We start from the raw sequence: 22,028 nt of genomic DNA, 5'->3' as shown, positions 1-22,028 counted from the left end.
AGAGAAGCAGAACAAGCCACAGCTATCTCACCTTGCTAGTTCCTCAGGTGATCCTGTTTCCTCAGGCTGGAAGCTTCTGAGTCCTCCTCCACATGAATCTCAGATGAACTGTGTTGCTCCAAAGCCTGAATGCTTAACCAACCAAATGCTTAACTAACTACATGCTTTACTAACTTAGTTCCTGTCCTCATGCCTTATATACCTTTCTTTTTCTGCCCCCACTCCCTGGGATTAAAGGGTGGGTTTCTGGGATTAAAGGCGTGGGTCACCATGCTTTGCTGTTTCTAAAGTGGCCTTGAACTCAGAGATCTGCTAGCTCTGCCTCCCAAGTGCTGGGATTAAGGGTGTGTACCACCACTGCCCAACTTCTGTTATAGCTTGCTCTGACCCATTTTCTAGCCACCATTTCTGGCTCTGTTCTAGTGGCTGTCTGTTCTCTGACCCCAGATAAATTTATTAGGATACACAATATTGTTGGGAACACAATACCCACCACAGGGATCAAAGGTGTGGGCCACAACCACTCAACTGGTTTTATTTTTTAATGATTTCAAAAAATAAATTGGGGCCAGGCGGTGCACGCCTTTAATCCCAGCACTCGGGAGGCAGAGCCAGGAGGATCTCTGTGAGTTCGAGGCCAGCCTGGTCTACAGAGTGAGTTCCAGGGAAGGCGCAAAGCTACACAGAGAAACCCTGCCTTGAAAAACAAACAAATGAATAAATAAATAAACAAACAAACAAACAAACAAACAAATAGGAATGTCACAGCATAAGTATAATTTACTTTTAATTTGATGAAAGAAATATACATTTTGTTTTGTCTGCTTATTTAAAACTTGAGATTGATTATCTTTTTCACAAGTAAAAATAGCTGTGTTTGAGTTCAATGGAAGAAACTCAGATTTGCTACAGATTCTAAAAATGTTGGCAATCTAAACTCTGTCGAATATAATTTGCTCTGGTTGTTATACTATTAATGAATGTGGTCTATTGTAAAATACACAGTGGTTTGAAGTAAAAAGAAAAAAAAAATGCACATATAGTTCTTGCTGGGCTCAAACTCATGATTCTCCTGCCTCAGCCTCCGGAGTGCTGGGATTGCAGGTGTGCCCAACCATGCTGAGCTTGAAGTGATTATTACTTGTTAGCATCTAACACTGCAGTGTCTAGCCGAGGAGCTGGGAAGAAGGGCCGGTGGTTAAGAGCTCTAGCTGCTCCTCCTCAGCTGCCCACAAACGTCCATAATTCCCGTCCCAGGGGGATTCAATGCCCTCTTCTGGAACTGCACACATGGTGCGTAGACACACATGTAGGCAAAAGACCCATTAAAGTAGAATTTTTTTAAATTAAAATTTCTAGTCAATACCTTCTTTTAGACTAGGAGACAAATATATGATTATCATCTCAGTTTTTCAGTCTTTTAAAAGGACAATTTTTAGTTTGTTTTAACAAGTAGATTCTTAATTCTGGTACACTTAGTCGAGTCTTGACATTCTCTTTTGAAATAGTGCTTTCAATAGCGTCAAGATTTATTCCTATAGCTGAATGACTTTCCCTAGGATGGTCTGATTGACTGTGAGCTCACTTCTGGAGTCACAGTGTGAGATGGGGTGAAGGGCTGTCACCATTGTTGCAGGCTTCCTGAGAGGAATGAGGACTAGCAAGAGGACACATGTAACCTGTCTGTTTTCGGGGCGTTTGCCTCTAACAGCATACATTAGAAGTACTCCTTAGTGTTTCATCCTGGTGCTCGTTCATGCCAGCTGTCACAAAGCATGCTTTCTGCTTCCGTTTCTAGTCCTTTAAAGCTTTAGCAGTATCTCTGCTTTCGTTAAGTAGAAACTTGTATTCTGTTCTCTCCACAGAAGCTATGTTTCATTTAACAGCTGTTTAAATGTGAATACATTTCTTGTGTAGACCATGAGTGGCAATGTCAGATATATAATCAGATACTAGATAATATAACCTTAGAGACAAACATACTTGACCAGTCTATAAAATCAGACAAAGAGCCTGGAGAGATGGCTTAACAGTTAAGAGCCTTAGCTTCTCTCCCGGAGGACCCGGGCTTGATTCTCAGCGCCGATGTGGTGGCTCACAGCTGCTGGTAACTCCAGTTCTAGTTGATCCAGTGCCCTCTTCTGGCCTCTGTGGGTACCAGGCACATAAGTGGCACGCGCGCGCGCGCGTGCACACACACACACACACACACACACACACACACACACACACACGCAGGCAAAAAAATCATGCCCATAAAATAATAAAAGTTATTTTAAAAAATCAGAAGAGAGAGCACTGTTTGAGTGCAAGTGAGTGAGCATGAGTGCACCTTGGTTTATGGATGCTTGAAAATGAACAGAAACACACATTAGTCTTTAAATAATTTATAAACTACATTATAGTAGTGCCTAGTGCTCAGTCATCCAATGCAGCACCGTCCCGTGGTCACTGATGGGCCAGTGAAGGACTTGGTGTCCTGTAGGATTTCCTGAGATCTTCTTCTCCAGCCTGATGAAGGGTCTTTACTATCAGAGCTCTGGCCAAATTTTCACAAGTTCATGTAGTGTGGAAAACATGAGTAGTCTATAATTAACATAGATCTCAGGATAGTGTTTTCCCTTTCTGGAATCATAGATAATAGTCTTGTGGGAGGGGTTTTCAAGATCCCAAAGGGCTAAATAAAACAATATGATATTCAAAACACATTTACTTGTACTATTAGGTAATTGCTGTTATTTTAATGCTCTGTATAACTCATCTATACTAGGAGAGTCTACTCTTTTTCATTTTTTAAAAGTTTTCCTCAGTTATTTCTATTCTTTGATCACACATATTTTTTGTTTAGTAGTTAGAGGCTTAATATGTTTTATACATTTGTATTTTTTTCACATAAACATAGGACTAGTTGTTGCTGTTGTTGTTGTTATTATTATTATTATTATTGTGTCCATCTCTAAGTATTGACAAGTGAAAGATAAAGGGCCTAGGTCTGTGGAGATTGGGTTGTAAGAATTTTGATCAGGTTGGAAAAATTTGGCCATTGGAAATTTTAGACTGTATGAGAAAACATTCCCCAAGATAATAGAAGCCTGCAAAAACACAGCACCAATTCTTATTGTATACAAGTTCATTAGGTTGTATAATCTTTGGCTGTGGTTAATTTTGGAGAATGATGTTTTTTATTCATTTCTAATTTTTATAATAAAGTAAAAATATATTTTAAAAAACAATTCACAAGGAAAGGTTAAAAAGATAAAAGATTAAATTTAGTTCACTTAGATCAGAAAAATATGACCATTAACTTTATAGCCTTCAAGGAAACAGAGGGAATTGACCATTCCTTTTACAACTTGGTCCTTATAAATGGTAGCATCTGATACCCAAAGATTTGGCTGTTCCTTGCCAGAAGTGATTAGCCTGAGGTTCCAGTACCTCAAATGCCATTCAGGTCTGAGAAGCCTCCTTGTCCTGGAACTCCAGTAACCTTGCTCTGCCCACTAATGGCGGGTTGTGTTGTGTGAGATGGATTCCCTTTGGCAGGCCCTCCGGTCCCTGGGCCATGCAGGAAGACCACCTGCTAGTGTCCCTGGATTCCAGCCTCAGTGTCCTCTTGCTTCCTGCTCCCATACTCTCATCAGTAAGAGTGATAACCAGACTTTCTCCAGTCATTATCTGTGCTTCCTTTCTCATCATAATTTCTTCTCAAGTTCTGGGACTAGAGCAAACTAGCATTTGTTGTTTTGATTTAGATGAGGGAAGTTGTGTTTAATTTCTTTTACCCAAGAGACCTTCTATGTTCTCTGAGAAATTTTTCTTGTGATGAAATTCTTCAAGTTCATTATCAAATACAGATGTGGTTCATTTAGTATCAAGGACAACTACCAGTTTCCAGATTTCGCTGCTTTAGTGGTTATCTCAGTTTTAGAGTATAGCCTAAAGTAAGTTGATCTTAATAGATATATTTTCCATGGATTTTTTTGGGAATTAATGAAATAATTAGATGGAAATTTTAAAAGCATAGTGTCTCTATTTGGGTGGTTCTCAACCTGTGGCTCACGACCCCTTGAGGGCTTTGAATGATCCTTTCACAGGGGTCGCCTAAGACCATTGGAAAACACAGATATTTACCATGTGATTCATAGCAGTAGCAAAGTCATAGTTATGAAGTAGCAATGGAGTAATTCTATGGTTGGGGGGTCAGCATAACATGAGGAACTGTACTAAAAGGTCCCAGCACTGGAAAGGCTGAGAAGGCCTGCTCTGTCAGGTATGGCAGGTGCAGCGTTGCATACATGAGAGTGTCCCAGTGTTTTCCCTTGTCACCATCAGGCTTCTGTCTGTCTGGTCCATCAAAGAATTGTTTGAGACAGAGAAGGGAAAAGATTTCTAAGAAAAATGACAAGTCTGGTCTATGGTCGGGCTGTCTTGAAATTGGGGTGTACATGAATAAAAGGGTAGATAGTGGAAGGAAGTCAGCCATGGCCACACAGTGAGATCCTATCTCAAAGACCAAAGGAGAAGAGAAGTGTAGAGAAAGGTCTGGCTTTCCTCTCCCCATTCAGGGGATGTTTCTATGGGAACCAGGTGGGTGTTGAGGACTTTCATTTTTTGGAGACTCTAGCTTATTCATCAGATTTACTGCCTGAGCACAGAGGGATGAGGCCAATCCCCAGGCCCCTGTGTGTTATACCAAAGTTGGGAAAAACAAGGCTGTGGGAGAGTGGAGGGAACAAGGACAAGACGAATAGCCTGAAGGAACTGAAGCAATTCCCACTTTACTCCGCTACCTCCCTCACCCAATATTTTAATGTAGGAAACAATTTTCTTTTTCTGTGAACTAAATCATGGGCTTGTAGAAACCTGGAGCACTTTTTCTCTAGTGCCTTCCCATTTTCATCTGTCTTCTTTCATGTGTTTTGGGCTGACACCTTGATCTGTGTTCTTACTTACCCTTTTGGGTCAGTACACATGGCCACTTAAGTGTATTGGGTAGTCCTGAGGCTGGCCATGAGGCTAAAGCTTCTTATGCACAGGGCTGCATGATTGTGGGCATCTCCTTTATGAACAGATGTTAGACTGTTATTGGAAATCACTGAAAATGCCTGTTCTTCCAAGGAGTCAGGGTTTGCTTCTTTGTTTGTCTTCCACACAACAAAACCAAATGTGAAAAACACAGATGAAGTGTGGTTTTCAGTAAGGGTCAGCAGCTGGGAAGAACAGGAAATGGTGTTTGAACATAATTGTGTTGTAAGTATAAAATTATTAAGGATGCCAGGCTTCTCTCTAATGGTGCTGTTTAGATATACATGCTGCACACATCTAAAATGTTGCTTGGGCATTGAGTTCTTTTATAGCAACATTTGTGAACTTAGGTTTTTCTTTTGGCTTTAGTGGTACCATCTTTCCCCAACCCCTTGCATTTCTGGGACCAGATGCAAGGTACTTGAAGGCTAATCAAGCGGTTTACCATTGAGCTACATTCCTGCCCCCCTTTTCCTTTCTAAAATCAATTTGCTAAGATTCTACTTCTGAGTTTGGAAGTTTTGGAAATTATTTGAAACCTTCCAGTTTTCTTCATCATTCAGTGTAAGGCTCCAAATGGTATATAGCATAAGGAAATGCGTGATGGAATTGGAGGTACCTGGCCCATTCCCTTGCCTCTGGTTCTATGTTATGTAACCCAGAAGCTTTACTCTCTCACAGTCTCAGTTTTTTCATCTATGAGATGGAATGAGGTCACTATTCTGTTTTTTTTTTTTTTTTAAGGTTTATTTACTTATTATGTATACAGTGTTCTGCCTGCATGTATGCCTGCAGACCAGAAGAGGGCGCCAGATCTCACCACAGATGGTTGTGAGCCACCATGTGGGTGCTGGGAGTTGAACTCAGGTCCTCTGGAAGAGCAGCCAGTGCTCTTAACCTCTGAGCCATTTCTCCAACCCCTGAGGTCACTATTCTTGTAAAGACTCAATTATATCAAATAATACAAACTTCCAGGGCCAGTGAGATTGTTTAGTGGGAAAGGATACTTGCCACCAAGCCTGATGACCTGAGTGCAATCCCCCAGCTATGTATGGTAGAAAGACAGAACTGTCTTCTGGAAGTTGTCCTCTGACTTGTTCCCCACAGCACACATGCCCCCCCCCCCCATATATAAATAAGTGAGTGTAGTAAAATCAAATAGTAATAATATAAAGTTGAGTACCTTACAGTCCCTTCCCTCGTGTCCTAAAGCACACGTCCAGTCATTGCCTTTCTTTCCCTCTTCTCTTCATTTCCGTGGTTCCACTTCAACCAGGAAAACCACAGAACCCGTTATTTGGAATTTTTGTGACCATCTCACTTTTGTGAAGGGGTAATTCAAAAATTCCTGTTTTGGAATCTTGACAGTGTTGGTAGAACATGCTGCTCATTTCCCTTCCCCTTTTCTTTTGGTCTCTGCAGGGATGGGGGAATCTCTGTATTGAGCACATTCATGTATTATTGTATCTAATCCTGGCCATCTTGCTTAGGATTTCCAACCTTCATTACTATCTCTTGGTGGCAGCTGCTACAGCTAAGTACTTTGGGGCGGTTTGTGGCTACTCTGCATGCCCAGATTCTAAAATAAAACAAGGGTGAGTTTTGGCTTAAAAAAAAAATAAATAAAATAAAACCATCTTGGAGCCATGATGGAATTGTGCTTTGATAGCTAACATTAGCCATTGGTTGACTCATATGTTTCAGTGAGATGAAATGGATTAGTGAAAGACTAAAGCACTTTATCAGTTTAATTAATAAGCATATCACTATAGTGCAGTGTGCAGATTAAATTCAGAACCTAGCTCTTGCATTGCAGTGGCCTGCTGCCACTTGGCTGTTGTAATATGAGGTAAAGCCTTTCTCCTTGATATTGTAGGTCTTGGGACTCTGGGATCTTCTCTAATCCCTTGATTTGGGAATGTCCCTTCCCTTGCTTTTCAGCATTGATGAGTACATGTCATGGGTCTAGGCATGTTAACCAAAGAGGCATCTCTTAAAAAGAGTGTGGTCTGGTTGACTGAGAGTGATCACACTCTTGCTGTGTATTTATAGCTCATCTGTCTTCTGATGGTTCTGCTCCTAGCAGGCCCATGTCCATTGTTGTTAAGCAAAGCCCACTATAGATGTTTGACAAGTTAGCAGTGTGGCAACTCCGCTTGCTGCCGCCGACTTGGATTGTTTGGTTTGGCAAATGGCCAGCTCTCTGTTATAAGATGCATTTCCTTGACAGGACAAAGTATGGAGGCGCATTAGCTGCAAAGTTTACAAAGGTTAGCTAAACACACACAATAAATATTAATAAACAAAAAAGGCCCACCCACCTTTGACTTTGAATTCTGTTTCTTCATTCTGTGTTTTGGAATCCCTGTAGTATTTGATTAATAACCAGTCTTAAGGTAATTGAGCCCTAAGTGTCCTTTGCCTAAGTTAGTCTGCTCACAGGCCCCTCATTGGCTGCCTTGATGACTCATTGCCAGAGTGGATAGATCTCTGGAGTAACTGTTTAGTTCAAGGGCTCTTACTTGCCTTTCCTGGCTTCAGCATGAGAAGAGGGTAAATGTGCTTGTCCCTATGAGCCTATGCTGAGCAGAGTCTTGTGTGGTATGTCTTAGAGCTCTGCAGATAAAGGATGTGAACAGGAATAGAGGTGAAATGCCTTCAGACGCCCTGGAAAGCAACCAGACATTGGTCTGTTGGCCCAAGCAGTTGCCTCTCTAACATTTACACCCTTGGTGGAGAGGGAGAGAGTAACAGTAACCTGCTGCCCCTGGAAACTGCCTATTTGGCTGGGTGTCTTGGAATTTATCAGGCCTACATTGTGGATCTTTTCCAACTCTTCACCCTGCTCACTTGAAAACATATTTGAGAACCTGTAACTGCTTAGCCAGTCCTCTAGAGAACCAAGGAAGAGAAAGAACTCTTTTGCTATGCCCTTAGCATTGTCCTGGGGGGCTGTTCATAGGTGGCTGGGGTTCCTGAAGGCACTCCAAGCCTCTTAGTGCCTTCCCTTGCTCCCGGTTCATGTACATGTTCTCGCCAAGACTCCAGAAGGAGGGAACCAACTCTGCTGGATTTGTATGATAGTTGGCTTTAATAGTGAGAAACAGAAATCAAAGTCTTCCTCATGGAAAGGAATTACTTTTAACTTGAGAATTGTTTCCAACCCTCCTTAACAAAGTAACCCATTCTGGTATGGTTGACCCATAACTTTTAACTCATTTGCAGAGCACCAGACACTAATCTAAGCACTTGGAATATACTGCTAAACAAAACTGATCCAGATCTCTGGCCATGGGACGTGAATTCTAGTTGAGAAGACATAGCATAAGCTATAAAGAAATTTCTATGTTAAAGATATATGCTATGACATAAGGAAGAGCAGAGTGGACAGAGTTAAAGGGTCTAGTTTTGTTTGTTTGATTGATTGATTGTTCATTTGGTTTTTTTTCATGACAGGGTTTCTCTGAGTAGCTCTGGCTGTCCTGGAATTCGCTCGGTAGACCAGGCTGGCCTTGAACTCACAAAGATTCACCTGCCTCTGCCTTCTGAGTCCTGGGATTAAAGGTGTGTGCCACCACTGCCTGGCTTAAAGGGTCATAGCTTTAAATAAGGCAATGTGAGAAGTGACGACATTCAAGCAGAGACCCGAGATGGTGTTGGCTCAGGTGGTCTTAGCCTAGGTAGGGTTACATCAACATGTTAGGAGGTTGTTTGTGACTCTTCTCATGTTTCCATATACCCAACCCCAGGAAGTTTTCAGTGGTCCAGGCACAGTTCTCACATTAGTCACAGTGGCAAAGCACCTGCAGAACATCAGCTGTTAACTCACTTCCTTCCATCTCGCCAGCCTGGAGCAGTTTTATTAGGAAGGAAATCTGACTTTATCACGTATGCATCCTAAAGTTCCTTCCATGAATGTGTGCACAAAGCAGCAGTGACAAAGAAGAGCTAAGGACAGGGAGCAGAGAGACAGAGGGTCTGCTGTGATGGCTCAGCAGGTAAAGGGACTTCAGTCCCTGGAACCCGTGGAGTGGACAGGGCGAACATACTCCTACACTGTCCTCTGACCTCCGCACATGTGCTGTGACAGACACATGCTCCCCTTCCCATAACTAACCAAGTCCATGGAAAACAGAGAGAAAGGAAAACCAAACCGTCAATATAATGGATTCATTTCAAGTATTACTCTTGTTACTGTTGTTTTGTTTTCTTTTTAGCACTCGTTAGCAGGCATTGGATAAAGTACCGTAGACTTGAGGAAAAGAATGAAAAGAAAGCTAAAATAATGTGAAAACCTGCCCTTTCAAGTTATAATCCCCCACCCCCGCTTCCAGTGGGGGAAATGCAAACACTGCCTCTCTCTCTGTAGAGAGACTCAGTCCACTTCAGTGACACACACCTTGGAATATTGCTGGATGTGAATTAGAAACTTGCAGGCTTTTTTGTAGCTTCCTCCATAGCTCTTCTGCAGTATCAGAAAAGGGGTTGTAGCCATTTAACTATAGCCAATCAGATGAGAGTCAGAATTTCTACCTAAAGGGATCTCAGAGTTTCCCATCTTGATGAAAGAGTTATGGTTAGAGACTTAGAGAACATGGGCCACAGGAGACAGAGCTCCAGGACTTTGATTTTTACCATGAGGACCTCACTTGTCAGCGTCTGATTGTACCCTCTTCCCCTTAGTCCACATGCAGAGCGTGTCAGGAAATGGACTGCTGGGGAATGTTGACTCAATGCTTCCCCTCATCTCAATCCAGACGAGCTTTGTAGAACTTGGTGTGTGGGGTTTGTGCCTTCCAGTGTTAGCTTCAGATTTCCCCTCTGGTTCTCTTTGTGCCGTCCCTTCCCACCTCTTCCCTCTTATCCCAAACAAAGTGAAAACAGGTGGTGAGAACTCAGGACTCAGGTTCTTTGGGACCCCAGAGCACCACTGATTCCTCACCAGAAATGCATTCAGAGGGTCATAGCTTCCAGTGAGCCACCTCTTTAAATACAGCTTTCTATCAGGTTAATATCAAGGCTTTGCATTTGATATCTGCTTTATTTCTGTCGTGGCTTTGCTGTTTTATCTCACAGGCAGGGAGAGATTATTAATTGTCTACCAATATGTGCTCTTTGTAAAAAAAAAAACTTAATGAGGCTTGCATCTTTATGAACTAAAAACAGTAACCACCTGGCCTCAATCTGAGTCCAGCGGGACATACTGTGTGTGTAAAAAGCATGAAAACCAGATCTAAATCTGCTGTGGTGCTTCACTCACAGGGAGCCAGCATTCCACAGTGCCAGGCTCACATGGAACTGGACCACCTAACTGTGGTTCCAAGGAAAAGAGGGTTGTCATCATGTATAGAGCAAACATCTTAGACTTTTGTAGGATTTCACATGGATAACAAGAGGTGGGATAGAACATAACTTACAGAATGCAATGTTAGGGTTCATAAGAAGTATCTGAAAAGTTGCAGGTTACTCTCACATCGGCACTTGACATAGTAACCATCAGAGTCTCAGCAGGGGTCCTCTTGCTCCTCATTTTTATTTGGTATCTTGAGTTGACTTCTATACCTGTCCTTTCTAGAGTGTTGTCCGCTGCCTGTGGCATCCAAAGCTGAACCAGATCATGGTTGGAACTGGAAATGGATTGGCAAAAGTGTATTACGACCCCAACAAAAGTCAGAGGTATTTCCTAGGAATGGCCTGTTGGAGATGGAGGACAACAGCTGGGGAGGGCTTTGATTCACCCCTGCTTTTCTTCTTTTCTCTCTTTGATGGGGATCCACCCTGTTAGAAAAGGCAGCTGGTACAAAGTAAAGCCGCAGACTCCTAGCATTGTGCTTTAAAGGGGATTTAGATCTCCCCCTTGATCTGCACTGAATTCAAAGCGAAAGTTCCCTGGGGATTTGCAGTCCTTTGGCTGAAATGTTGAGTGCAGGGTGGGGGAAGTTCTGCTTGCTCTTCGCACACCCTGGACAGTGGCGTCAGTAGTGATACATGTGGGGGTTAACAAAACAAGGGACTGGCCACTCAGAAAACAGAAGCAGTCTTTCCATTTTCGTACCTTTCTTTAACAGGTACTAGTTTGGATATCTGACAAGGTTATGCTGTGCCAACAGAAAGGAATAGCACATGAACTTTTTCCTCAGCCCCTAGCTCCCCCAGGTCAAACATAAGCATATCAATGTAATCCCAAGGTCTGGAAACTTCCTGAGAGGCTCATCTAGTTCCTCCTCGGGTATCTCTGTTTTCTCTTCCACAAGGTGGACATATGTTGCCACCCCAAAGAAGATGGTCTTTCCCCTTTCTGTTAGTATACAAATTCACATGCTAAATTCCTGGTCTTCCCTCTAAACCTGTTTTGAGGTTTTACATGCTTTCAGAGGAAAGGAACACTAATCCTTATAAATGAAGTTTCACCGACCATAATTTTGCTCTAAAAAGAAATGGACAAATCTGTCTTCAGAGATTTCTGAACTAGCGTTGAAACCCTTGCCTTGTAAAATAAAGTTATATGATGATATTTAAGAATGAGTAGGATTTTATTAATGAAGTAAAAATGTTAATGAATTAGTGTGGAGTTCGAGAACTTAAAAAGACGGTGGCCTTATATTATGACACCCACTTGGGAGGTGCTACCTTACCTTGGGATCTGTGAGATTTGCTTATTTACATGCTCTTCAGAGAGACAGCTCAGCATCACTAAGGGGAGGCAGGCACTTTAAATGGACTTTTGGTTATTTGGGCTGTAGTCGCTGAGCCATGCTGCTAGGTGTGCTCCAGTCCAGACATTTGAGATACGGACATGTGCCAAGCTGGCGGCCTGCTGGGTGTAGGACCCTGGTTGCTCTCGTCTGGAACATAGGCTAAAATTGGAATCCTGTGACCTTTAAGGTGAAAAGGGTGGTTAATTTATAAAATTTCTTGAGCACCTTACATTTTAAAATTATTTCTGTGGATTTCTCTTTAAATTTTGTCTTAAATGCTTTGGCACCTCTTCCACCCTTTCACTTAGGGGTGGTGGACCCCAACTTGTAGACTTGAATTTCTGAAAGCTAAGTAATCATTGTCATCAAGGCCCCATCTGTTGGTCTGTCTCAGAAAGTCAAGGATTTGACAGGATAGCCTGCATGGACTGCTTCTAAAAGCATCTCATGATTCATGAAAAGGCTACAATGAAACCCATGTTTTGTATGGGGACCTTAAAATTCATTTAAAAAATGCATTGGCCGAGAACTTCCAGTGTTTCAGGGTTACCTCCATCTATCATGGAGTAATTTCTGCTGGGGTCTACTACATACAGAGGTATGGAGGTAGGGTTGTGTGTGAGTGTGTGCATGCGTGCATGTGTGAATGCTTTGAGAAGTCTTTAATGGAACCAGAAATTCAGTGTTTCAGCTCTACCTGTTCCTAAGATGAACTAAAGAAAATAATTTGTTTTAACTCATTGTAGGGGAGCAAAATTATGTGTGGTTAAAACCCAGCGGAAGGCCAAACAAGCTGAGACACTAACCCAGGACTACATCATTACCCGTAAGTTGTTGTTGGCGTTCCTCTCTGTCTTACATCACCCTTCTCTGTTGTCTTACTCTTTGCTTGTTTTGGAAGTTGGAAAGGCCCTAGAGTTATGGCATCTATTATGTCATCTCCTATCATGTGGACACAGGTACAAGTTTTATGATGACATCACTTAGCTTCTTGATTTTTTGCAGAAATGAGGCTTGCCTCGCGTAACTCTTCATCCAAATGAGAAGTGCCTATCTGAGCTGAATGCATTATTATTCTATCACAGCATTTTAAAGACCAACATATTATTCAGTGAATAAACAAGAAGGAATGCTGAGCTTAGACTTAGGAGCCCTGAATTTGTCTTTTTGTACCATGGACTGGCAGTGTGATGTTGTACAATGAATTCATCAGTGGGATTAGTTAAGGAATCGATGACCATGTACTAATACACTTGGAGGAATTTCTGTATAAAATCTGAAGTGTGAACAGAAAGCCTACCAGGGCAGAATGGTTTCTCTCAGGTGGGTCACACAACCTTCTTAATTTGATAGATCTGTGTTCCAAAAACCGTAGCCTCAGACCTATAACAGGCCCGGAAGGAAATCTTGGGTGCCATAGAGATGAGTAATGGCGAGTGGCCCTGTGGACTTTACCAGTGTCTCAGTCTAAACCCCATGCATGGGTGCTCTCCTGCTGGTCTTCTTCCTGCTGATGGGTCTCTATGGGGCTTAGTCAAGAGAGCCCATGACACTCTGCGAGAGTAGCAGTGTTGAAGTTGGGGTCATAGCCAGTCCAGCGCATGAAATTACACATGGTCCACTTAAACTCCTCAGGCCACTTGAAGTGAAAAGCAATTCTTCCTACCTAAAAGTACTGCGCGTCATATTGGCTGATGGAGAGGTGAGGGTGCTAGGCTTGGTTAGCTTCCCTGACTCGAGGCAGGCATGGTTCCCTGGGAGTGAGGTAGACTGGCTGGCCTTAACTGGAAATGGGGTCAGAAGGTGTGAGTGGGTGACTGGAAGAGTTTTTGAGGTGTTAGAGATGTTTTGTGTAGATGATAAATTCCATTTAACCTTTGTCTTCTCCATCCCATGAAAACGTGTTCTCTTTTAAAACAGGTTTTAACCTATATATAATGGCCGACAGCAATTCCAAGTCAACAAGAAGATAGCTTTTCATATTCCACAATAATCCTTTCTCCCAAAATATTACATGGTTTCTCCTTAAATCTTTATCCTTTTTATGTTTAAAATCTAATTCTGGCACAGAGTGACGCCTGACAGTAGTTGGACACATGTGCCTCTGACTTTCATTACCCTCTTGTTTTGTGTACCGACCATGTGGAAGGAAGGCCAAGTGCCCACCCTGGGAGATTCAGGCCCCCTGCATTCAAGGCAACCTCTACCCACTTTCAGTGGGCTAAGTGCTCCTCCTCCCTTCCGGTACTCAGTTTTGTGACTCCTCTGCTGAGAGGTGGTCACATTTCAGAACCGTGGGAAGTGATTCCAGTGTTTAGGAGGCATCTGAGGAAACTTGAGGACAGACAGGCACACTGGTGGCGTTATTGGTATTTGGGTACTGTAAGAGCAAATAAGAAAGTGGTTCCCCTAAGTGTTTCTTTTCAAAACCACAGCAACTGAGCTTTACCCCATGGTTAGGGAGATGAGACTCACCAGTGTTTCCATGACAGTGTTTCCTGAGTGCCATTAGCTGCCAGTGGAGGTGAACAGTGAGTCTGGTATCAAACAAAATTGGCTAATTGGTTACAGTAAGGCTGTCTTTTATTATTAAATGAAGGCTGTCATTATGATTTCCATTTCATGTTTCAGTTAGTCATGCATTAGCTATGTTTTGGATGAAGGGTTATTATTGTAATGAAATTTTTCAAATGTGACTTCTCACAGCTCACGCCTTGCCCATGTTCCGTGAGCCCCGCCAACGAAGTACGAGGAAACAGCTGGAGAAGGACAGACTGGACCCCTTGAAGTCACACAAGCCAGAACCTCCTGTAGCAGGCCCAGGTGACGGGGGGCCCAGCCAGCTGTCTGGCAAAGGGGATGAGGGTGGGGTGGTGTCCCTGATAGAGATGGAAAGAGCTCTGGGGCCTGAGTGCTTCTTGGTCTTCAGAGGGACTCTTAGTGGTTTTCAGATGTTTTCTTTTCTCACACCAGAATCACAATGTATAAAACTGATAGAGCTACTTGGGAACTAGAGAGGACGCCTGGGCCTTTCTCTTCTCCAGCTTCAGCCTTGGGTGACCGACCTCACTAGAACTCTGGGGCTCCTTGGAAGCCAGTGTTGAAACTGCTGCTCTCAATATTGGCTTAATATATGATATTGGTCTCTTAGCCTGGGATCCAGACTGGGTTCGGTTTCACACAAGGCGGAAAGTGACCATGACTTAGTTCAGTGTGATAAAGTGGAGCTGCCCATTTCACTAGAAGGTAAAGGAAAGACTGCATGTAGCAGAAGGTAACACAACACACTGTCTAGAGTATGGCAGGTACTTGCACTAGAATTTCATTTTCTCCTATCACTTGTGATTTCTATTTGTTCAAGGCAGCTGAGCCGGCAGCCTTTGACGTGTCCATCTAACTGAGCCTCAGCTCTTGAACTGCTTGACCTTTCAGCATTGAAAACATCCATATTCCTATTTTGATTATTTTTGGACTTTCCTTGCTACCAATCAAAGTTCCTAAATCATAATCTTGCCAGGATCATTTCCGGTCCTTCTAATTAGACAGTCTATCTCAAGTCTCTCTCCCTGTCTCCACCCTCCTCCCTTTGTCTTACACACAAGCTTTTATCCCCCAGCCCCTGGCTTCCATGTTGCTGCTGCCTCCAAACCCCACCAGTTCCCCTACCCTATATATGTCAGGGTTCTCTGCGGTCCACTGACTCCCTGCCTCGCCTATGGTGATCCCCAGATGCACAGTTGATCCCCCTCTGTCTGCAGTTTGGGACGTAACTCATATGCTCATTGGAAATAGTATTCTCTGCTTTGTGTGCCCACATGATCCACTGCTGTCAAAGGACCTGTGTGGCCGCCTCAGCCCAAAGCGTTGTCTCCTTCCTCTAAAAGTTGTAAGAGTTATTGGCCACACAAAGCTCTGGCAGTAGGTCATTTTTTTATTAAATTTCTTAATTTATGAAGTTAATCTTCCAGTATTATTTGGTTATTCATGCATTTATCTTTCTAAAAATCAGATCTGAAACAAACTTTGTAAAATGTCAGCTCATTCTGTTTATCGGGCACCGTGCTGGCTGGGAGAGACCCCGTGGGATGCAGCTCTTTACCCTTGAGCTTGCTGTCTGCCTAGGCAGTCCTAGCAGAAAAGTAAGACAAGTCAGTGTATTCATATGGCTTGTTTCTCTCAGATCACAGAGCCAAGTATCTATAACGTAACATACATAGACTGTGGAAAGCCCTAAGATACACCTGTTTAATCTAAAACAGCAGCTAATGAATAGTAGTTACTTTTAGTATTGAATTTCAATACATTCATGCTAGAGAAATTTTTAGTACAATCCTTAAGAGATTGCTTTTTTCTTTTTCTTTTTTAATATATCAGTAACATTTTGCAAATTAATCAACCAAAACATTTTTTAAATGCTTCTTCCTGTTTTTAAATGTTAAAGGCTGATGGGTCCTTACTTTTTTTAAAAGTACTGTTGAGATCTTAGCTCAGTATGCAGCATACACAGCAGTAATGGTGTGTCATCTGTTTGTTCTGTTTTGGATTTTTTTTTTTTCTTTTGAAACAGGTCGTGGTGGCCGAGTGGGAACCCACGGGGGCACCCTGTCATCCTACATCGTGAAAAACATTGCTTTGGACAAGACTGACGACAGTAACCCTCGAGAAGCCATTTTGCGTCATGCCAAAGCAGCAGAAGATAACCCATATTGGGTTTCGCCGGCCTATTCCAAGTAAGGAAGGAGCTGTTTAAAACAGAAAGAAAAGCAGGGCCTGGAGAGATGGCTTAGCGGTGAAGGCACTTGTCTGTAGGCCTGGTGGCCTCAGTTCCATCCCTGGGACCCATGGAAAAGTGCAACCAAGAGAACTGACTGTACAGAGTTTTCTTCTGAACTCTATGTACACACGATGGCATGCGTACGCACGCACGCACGCACGCACGCACACGCGCCCGCACACACTAATGATAATTCTAAAAATAAACTTTAGAAATAAAATAGAGAAGTAGACTGGCAGTGTAGCTCCGTGGTACAGTATGTGCTTAGTGTATACAAAGCTATAGATTAAACCCCAACACCAAAAAAGTAAATCAAAGATGAAAATAGAATTATTATGTCCAAGGAATTAGGAAGAACATGACAGTAATACTTGGAAATATTAACTTCCTTTTTGCTATGTCATATTTGAGCACAAAGAACGTGCCAAGAAATGTAGATGGGATAGCATGCCTGTGATCCCAGCATCTCTAAGCAGCGATTGCAGAAGGGGTGTGTTGGAGGCCAGCCTGAGCTACAGCTAAAGATACGGAGTAGGTTCAAGGCCAGCCTGAGCTGTGAGAGACCCTGCCTCAGACAACAACAGAACCAGGGATTCAGAATCTTGAAGCCTAGACATTTGCTTATTTCCTACGACCCCAAAGTGGTGAATTTCAAACCACAGCAGTTTGTTATCAGCATTAAAGCCGGGACTAAGCCTCATGAGTTCCTTTGCCCTAACGCTTTAGAAAGTGATGCTGTTACCTCAGTGGGGGCGGGGGTTAAAAGCAAGCAAAGGATATTGACTTGCCAGTCTCTTGAAGGACTGGGGAGTGAGGGTGTTGTGTTTTGGTTTTAGTCTGGTTTGCTTCTCAGAGTCTTACTGTGTAACCAGGTTGGCCTCAGTTGCAACAATACTCATTCTCCTGCCTCAGGCTAGTTCTCTCTCATAGAGGGAGCTGTCTGTATACAACTCTCCCTGTACAGTGAACTCAGCCTTTTAGAGTTCCTCAAACAGCTCAGCATGGGTGAGTGTAGACGCTTTTTAATGCTACCACACCACCCACCTTTGTGCCAAGGACAGGACTGTTGTTGCATTTTCAAGTACTAGCTTCTGAAGTTTTTACTGGAACTCGCTTTAGACTTGGTCAGGTGCTAACCCTCACATAACCTTATAGAGTGAGTGTTCTCTGTAGTGGCCGCCACTGGCCAACTGTTAAACCCGACAGTATCTTAGTTATGAGGAAGATTTTTTTTCTCAACTACATTTCCATTTTTCTACTTCTGATATCCCTTATAAAAACCATATTGTTTTGTTGTCTGTCAAAAGATAATAGATTTAAAATTTTGACATCCCCAAAAGAATTCCCTTTAAATTGTTATACTATAACTTAAACAGACACACACACACACTCACACACACTCTCGATTGTTACAATCACAAGGTTAGCATTGTTGCAGTACTTGAACTAAGCTACATACTTTCCTTGGCCTTGATCACATTTTCCTCTCAAGTCCTTTCTTTATCCCAGGCAGGAGCCTATGCCGTGTTTCTTGCTTTTCATGATCTTGGGTCTTTAATGAATAGTGGTCACTGATTCTGTTAGCTTCAGTTGGGGTGTGTGTGGTATTCTCTCATGATTGTAGTGAAAATGGGCATATTTGGTTAAAAAAATGAGAGTGAGTTCAGAGCCTTCCCTGTGTCTTACTAGTGATGATATTGACTTTAGTCACGTGATAAGTTTCTCCCCTGTGAAGTTCTTACCTCTGTTTCAGATCAGCACGTTTCTTGGGGTTCTGTTCTAGGGTGTGCAGACCTTGCTCCTCCCCATACTTCCCCCTTGGGTTTGTCCACAGTAGTTCTGCCTGTGGCAGCCATTACTGTGGTGGTTGTCTCACAGTGCTTTTCTCTTTCTTTCGTGTTTTCTGTATTGTTGCATTCTCCTAACAGAAGTTGTTGCTTCTCTTATATTTTGCTCTTCAGAGTTTTTACTCAATATTAGTAGGAACTCAAAGTGCTTATTGTATTCTGTGGGTTAAACTCTGAGACTGTTGTCATGTGGTTTGTTGTTCATATTGTCCCAGCTTTGGTCAATAGGAGGTCCTTCAGAGGAAGTAGTTACTGTCGCCTTTCAACAGAGTAGCCTGCACCATGCCCTCTGGAGTGCTTCCCCACTTTCTGATTCTGCAGCTTGCCCCAGGCTCAGCCAAGTAGCACACATCTGTAAGTTAACAGTCACTGACTGAGATAAATCTCTGCATCATGCCTGTGTTGATGCTTCTGTTGGTAATGAAGTAGTTGTCTGTTATTGCTATAAGAAACCTTGTTCAGAAGGAGCCACTGATTGGCAGAGCAAAGAAACAAAAGCAGAGATACAGTCTCAACATGCCTGAGCACAATGAACATCATTTCAGCTGTTCCAAATGTGTGTGTTTACACTCAAAAGTAAATCATTGAAATGTCTTCAAAAGGTTGATGTCATAACAACAGCTTGTTAGCTATTGTTAATGTTTGAGTTTCTAAGCAGTACGTTCATTACATGGGTGGGGGGTCCATGAGTACTAAATGGGAGACCCCAGGTTCCTCATTCTCCTAGGCAGAGATGCTATGTCTATCCTCCTAGAAAGAGCCCGTGTGTAAACAATGGCTCTCACAAAGCAATTACGTTTTTAAAAAGGCTCAGTGCACACTGTTCGTTTCACTGGTGTGTGTGGATACCTACAGTGTCTGAAAGCACAGTGACAGGGAAAGCGAGGGACAAGCAGGTAAAGCACTGATGTCAAGCCCGACAACTCAAGTTCAGTCTGTGGGACCCAGATGGTGGAAGGCGAGAACTGACTCCCAAGAATGGTCATCTGATATCTACATGTGTGTTGTGACAGGCATGCGAAATGCACACAGGCATATACACGTGAAAATAAATGTAAAAATATAGAAACACAGATGTATTGCCTGTTTTCTATATTATTTTCTATTTAGAATATAGAGAGAGATTGGGCTAGGTCTATCCACTGTATATCCAGCCCATTCTTTTACTTTACATTTAATTTCCATGTATTCATAGGTATATTTTATTTTTCTAAAACAATATCCTCTTAAATGGTAGTTACATTGTTTTCCTTCCTCAGGTCTTGTAAATGGTACTGAAATTAGTACCTTTGGGCATATGTATTTGCCTCGCTATCAAGATTCTAGGAATAGAGTTGCTATGGATTTCAAATTTGTTTGAATTGTACCAATTTTTTCTCCAAAAGAACTTTTAGGCAGCCTCTCCAGTATCTCACTAAAGTTGAACCCTACTTTATCCTTTTGTGCTGTTGTTAAGTAGAATCTTCTACTGGATTTATAGTTCCTTTTTCTATGGACATGCCTGCATATAGAGTGCATTTGTGTGTCTTGGTGTCCAGCTACTTGTTGCTTTTTATTATTTTAAATAATTTTTATACTAATTTCTGGCATCTCTACATATAAAAGTATATGTAAATGGTGTTGACCTCCCCCTTTCCAATTTTTATTCCTATGTTTCTTCTTCTTACCTGATTGCATTGATTACCCCAAAACAATAGTAAATTTGCATTGGTTTTGAGCATCCTTTTGTCCCTTTGAACTTTAACAGGACAGAGTCTAGTAAAATATGTAAAATTTCCCTTTTTGTATGTGAAGAAAACCAACCAGCAATATCATATTGTTTAATATCATGTTCTTTCCCCCATAAAATGTAAAATATACATACAAGAATTTAAGGAAGGGTCCATCACGTTTTCTTCTGTTTACTCACCTAATGAGATTTACTGAACCCCTCCTATGTGTGAGATAGTGTTCTAGAGTGTGGGAAGATAGCCATTATTATGGACCTGTGCTATAATACCCAGTGGCAAATAATACAGGACCCTGTAAATATTAGATGATAGTGCTACAAAGGAAACGCTATACGGAAGGGGACATAGAGTAATCAGGGTGGGGACAAGTGCCACTTTTGTGAGATTTTTCTTTTTTAATTTTATGCATATGAGTGTTTTGCCTGTATGTATGTCTATAGCACCACGTGTGTGTAGTGTCCTGGCCAGAAGAGGGAACTATAGTTAGATATGGTAGGTAGCTGTCTTGTGGGTATTAGGAATCAAACCCAGGGCCTCTGGAAGAGCAGCCAGTGCTCTTAACTGCTGAGCCACCTCTCCAGCCTCAGGCACTAATTTAGACGTGGTTGTCAGAGCATTGCTAAGAAGACCTGCCTGGAGGGAGTGGAACCTGCAGGGACCCTGGGGAGAAGCAGTCTGCTGAGGCCAGAGGCCAGTTTGTCCTGTGCCGAATCCTATTAATTCCTTTAGCCATTTTAAGTTATCTCCTCCTCCTCCTCCTCCTCCTTCATCGTCATCATCGCCGTCGTCATCATCATCATCATCATCATCATGTGTGTCCGTGTGTGATGCCTGTGAGCATTGCCTGCCTTGGCTCAAGTGTGGCGGTCAAGGGACAGCTTTTGAGAGTAGATTTTCTTCTTCACTCTGGACTCTAGGAGTTGGACTCAGGTTGTCAGGCTTATATGGTTAGTACTTCTAACCATTTCACTGGCCCCTTCAATTTTTTTAAAATTCCTGTACCTCTATTGAAGTAATCACATGATTTTCCTACTTTGATCTACATATCATGAATTTTGATACAGCCTTCCTACAGTTTGTTATCTGGTTGTTAGACTGGCTTCCTAAAAAAAAAAAATAATAACTTTTTAAAACTTACCTATTCTGTAAATACTTCATTATCTAATAAAATTGCCAAAATGTAGTGCTTCTGTGGAGGGCAAGGTGGAGATAATGCCTTTACCCACCATCCCCAGTCTTCCCCAACTGTCATAGTCTGCCTAGATTTTATGACTTTTCCAAGGTGACTTCATTAATTGATACATTTCTTGGCCAGTCATCCATCTGGGTTTTCAGGTTTATTTAAATAGAATTAATTGAAGCCCATGGTACTCGCCGATGACTGTACTGCCTAAAGACTGTTCTTTCACTGTAAGTGGTTTATATTTAGTTGAACAAATGTGCTAGGTAGGGAGGGAACACCCTGCTGTGCTGCCCCTTACTTGAGTGTGCTGCTTGGAGGGCCTGAAGCTAGTACGAACCTCAGTGCCTTGAACCCGAGCACTACACACTTACGGTCATAGAGCTTTCTGCTGCATTTTCTCCCCACTCTTGACTTCCAGCCGTTCTCGGTGTCTTGCGTTTGTTACCTGTTCACTAAGCTGAAGGCATTGCCTGTGTGTGGCATGTAACCTGGTAGCTGGCCTCACAGTGCTGTTCCTTCTGTGTTCATTTGCTACAGTATACTGTTTACTGCCGAGTGGCAAAGTGTTGGAAGGGAAGCTAATATTTAAAAGGACCTTTTCATGAAGGTCACTGTAACTGAGAACGTGTGTCTGGTTGTTTTCCTTCGCTGCACTTGACTTCTGTCAGTGATGAAATGAAGATGTATTTACTCTGTCTTGCTTTAACACAGAAAAGCACAGTTAGACATCCCACAAGTCTTCCTGCTGTACACAGCATGTACTCACCTATA

The 22,028-nt window shown here is 42.4% G+C and overlaps 1 protein-coding gene across 3 annotated transcripts in view; it reads left to right on the top strand.

Moving 5' to 3' along the window:
* Wdr70 (WD repeat domain 70) overlaps nt 1-22,028 on the top strand; it is a 269,544-nt gene that overhangs the window by 213,202 nt on the left and 34,314 nt on the right. For all 3 annotated transcript variants that reach the window (XM_036207244.1, XM_036207243.1, XM_036207245.1), the window contains 4 exons: nt 10,601-10,701; nt 12,470-12,549; nt 14,430-14,546; nt 16,291-16,453. In XM_036207244.1, the coding sequence (XP_036063137.1) occupies nt 10,601-10,701; nt 12,470-12,549; nt 14,430-14,546; nt 16,291-16,453 (461 nt within the window). The remainder of the gene's footprint in view (nt 1-10,600; nt 10,702-12,469; nt 12,550-14,429; nt 14,547-16,290; nt 16,454-22,028) is intronic.

Source organism: Onychomys torridus, chromosome 15 (genome assembly GCF_903995425.1).
Source record: "Onychomys torridus chromosome 15, mOncTor1.1, whole genome shotgun sequence".
NCBI classification, from domain to species: Eukaryota; Metazoa; Chordata; class Mammalia; order Rodentia; family Cricetidae; genus Onychomys; species Onychomys torridus.
This window is presented reverse-complemented; position numbering and strand designations above follow the sequence as displayed.